Source organism: Buceros rhinoceros, unplaced genomic scaffold (genome assembly GCF_000710305.1).
Source record: "Buceros rhinoceros silvestris isolate BGI_N320 unplaced genomic scaffold, ASM71030v1 scaffold43045, whole genome shotgun sequence".
Taxonomy (NCBI): domain Eukaryota; kingdom Metazoa; phylum Chordata; class Aves; order Bucerotiformes; family Bucerotidae; genus Buceros; species Buceros rhinoceros.
This window is the reverse complement of record NW_010414154.1, coordinates 3,270-4,991: the sequence shown is the minus strand read 5'-3', so window position 1 is coordinate 4,991 and position 1,722 is coordinate 3,270. Positions and strand designations below refer to the sequence as shown.

The window sequence follows — 1,722 nt, the reverse complement described above, 5'->3', positions numbered from 1 at the left end:
GGGGATACTCCCCCCGCCCTTCCCCGCCTCCTGCGCGGCCCCCGGAACGCTGCCGGAGGGAGGGAGGGAGGGAGTCTCGGGTGAAGGCTGAGAGCAGGTCGGTGACCGGAGGAGGAGATGTCCCCGCTCCTGCACCAGCTGCGGGCAGGGTGACGCGGGTCCCGACACCCGGCAGAGCAGGACAGTGCCCGCCTGCCACGAAAAGCTCCTTCCCTGCCCCTCCGCTCGACCTTCATGGGTTTTCGAGCTTGACTGCGAAGCAAAGAGCATCTCAGAAAGAGATGGCATTCCTTTGACGTTGTCTCCATGTATTTCTGCAACGCAGCCCTGGTGTGATGGGGCAGCAAGGAGCAACAGCTGCCGGCGCTGGGCTGCCTTGCCCCGTCTCGCAATGCAGCGATAGCTGGGATGGCAGGTTTGCTTGGTCCTAAGAAAGCTCCTCCCGAAGCCCACCACCCTCTGTCAGCACCGTTCACGATGGCCCAGGGAACAGGGGAGTGTTCTCTGCAGCAGAGCCCCTGAACTGTTTCTGCAAGTTAAGGGACACTTGGACCTTGTCTGGGCTGTAGAAGAGGTGTTAGCACTTACTTTCCCAGGACAGACTTGTATTCTGATCTCTTCTGGCTTTTCTAGCATCCACTGGCCTGACTGAGGAGCAGAAGGAATTCCAAAAAGTTGCCTTTGATTTTGCCACCAAGGAGATGGCTCCTCACATGGCTGAGTGGGATGAAAAGGTATGGCAGCCTCACAAGGGCTGTGCTGCTCACTCTGTCCTCCCTTAGGACGTTATGATCCCTGGGTCTCATCAGAGGGTTCCTGTGATAGCTCCTCGGTGCTGTAATGCCATCTGTAGAGATTTTCTCTGAAGCTGCTGCTGTGAGCTTGGGGTGGGAAGCCATCAGGAATTCCTCGGAGCTTTCCTAGCCAGGCTGTTCAGTCATCTGAAACCCTGAATTTACTGCTGAAGATGGCAGGTCCATAACTTGAACTCTGCAGGAGTTTGGGATGGGACTGGGTAGCCCAGATGTGCCAGAAAAAAGTGTGCCAGCATATTGAGATTGAGCTGATCATGAATATTCACTTGCCTGTCCCAATAGGAAATATTCCCTGTGGAAACGATGCGTAAGGCAGCCCAGCTGGGATTCGGCGGGATCTACGTGAAACCAGACGTCGGCGGCTCTGGACTGTCACGACTTGATACCTCTATAATCTTTGAAGCTTTATCAACAGGATGTACCAGCACCACTGCTTACATGAGCATCCACAAGTGAGTGTGTCTGCGGAGCGGTGGATGGTGTCAGCCTGGCTGAAAACCACAGTTGTTCTGTGCTCTCGTTCCAGCTGGAGACAGCTCTTGGGGCTGCTTATCATTTAGAGCTGGGACCCCAGGTAGACACGTACCTGTGAGGATCTCTTGATGGCAGTAAACAAACAGGCTACAAACCCCGAGATGCCACCAATTATTTGAGCTTTGCACATGCAGGATGGGATTAAGTGCTGGATTTTGCTCCCTGCTCTGCCATTAAGCTGTCTATAGATAGTAACCTGCCTGGAAAAAGCCTTTGTGCGCTGGGCATACTGGGGCAGAGCCCACAGGCACCAGCTGATACCAGGGCCCGATCCTGCTTGAACAGAGATGCTCAGTGGTGGGCTCGCTTTGCACAGAAAGGTGGAGTGAGGATGCCTCCTTCTTTCAGGTGCAGTTTAGAGCTGAGGGGAATG

General features: G+C 54.8%; 1 protein-coding gene across 1 annotated transcript in view; it reads left to right on the top strand.

Annotated features, from left to right (window-relative positions):
• Window positions 1-617: 617 nt before the first annotated feature.
• ACAD8 (acyl-CoA dehydrogenase family, member 8) overlaps window positions 618-1,722 on the top strand; it is a gene marked incomplete at both ends in the record, with an annotated part of 4,337 nt that continues 3,232 nt past the window's right edge. The window contains 2 exons of the mRNA XM_010136999.1: window positions 618-734; window positions 1,098-1,267. Of these exons, the coding sequence (XP_010135301.1) occupies window positions 618-734; window positions 1,098-1,267 (287 nt within the window). The remainder of the gene's footprint in view (window positions 735-1,097; window positions 1,268-1,722) is intronic.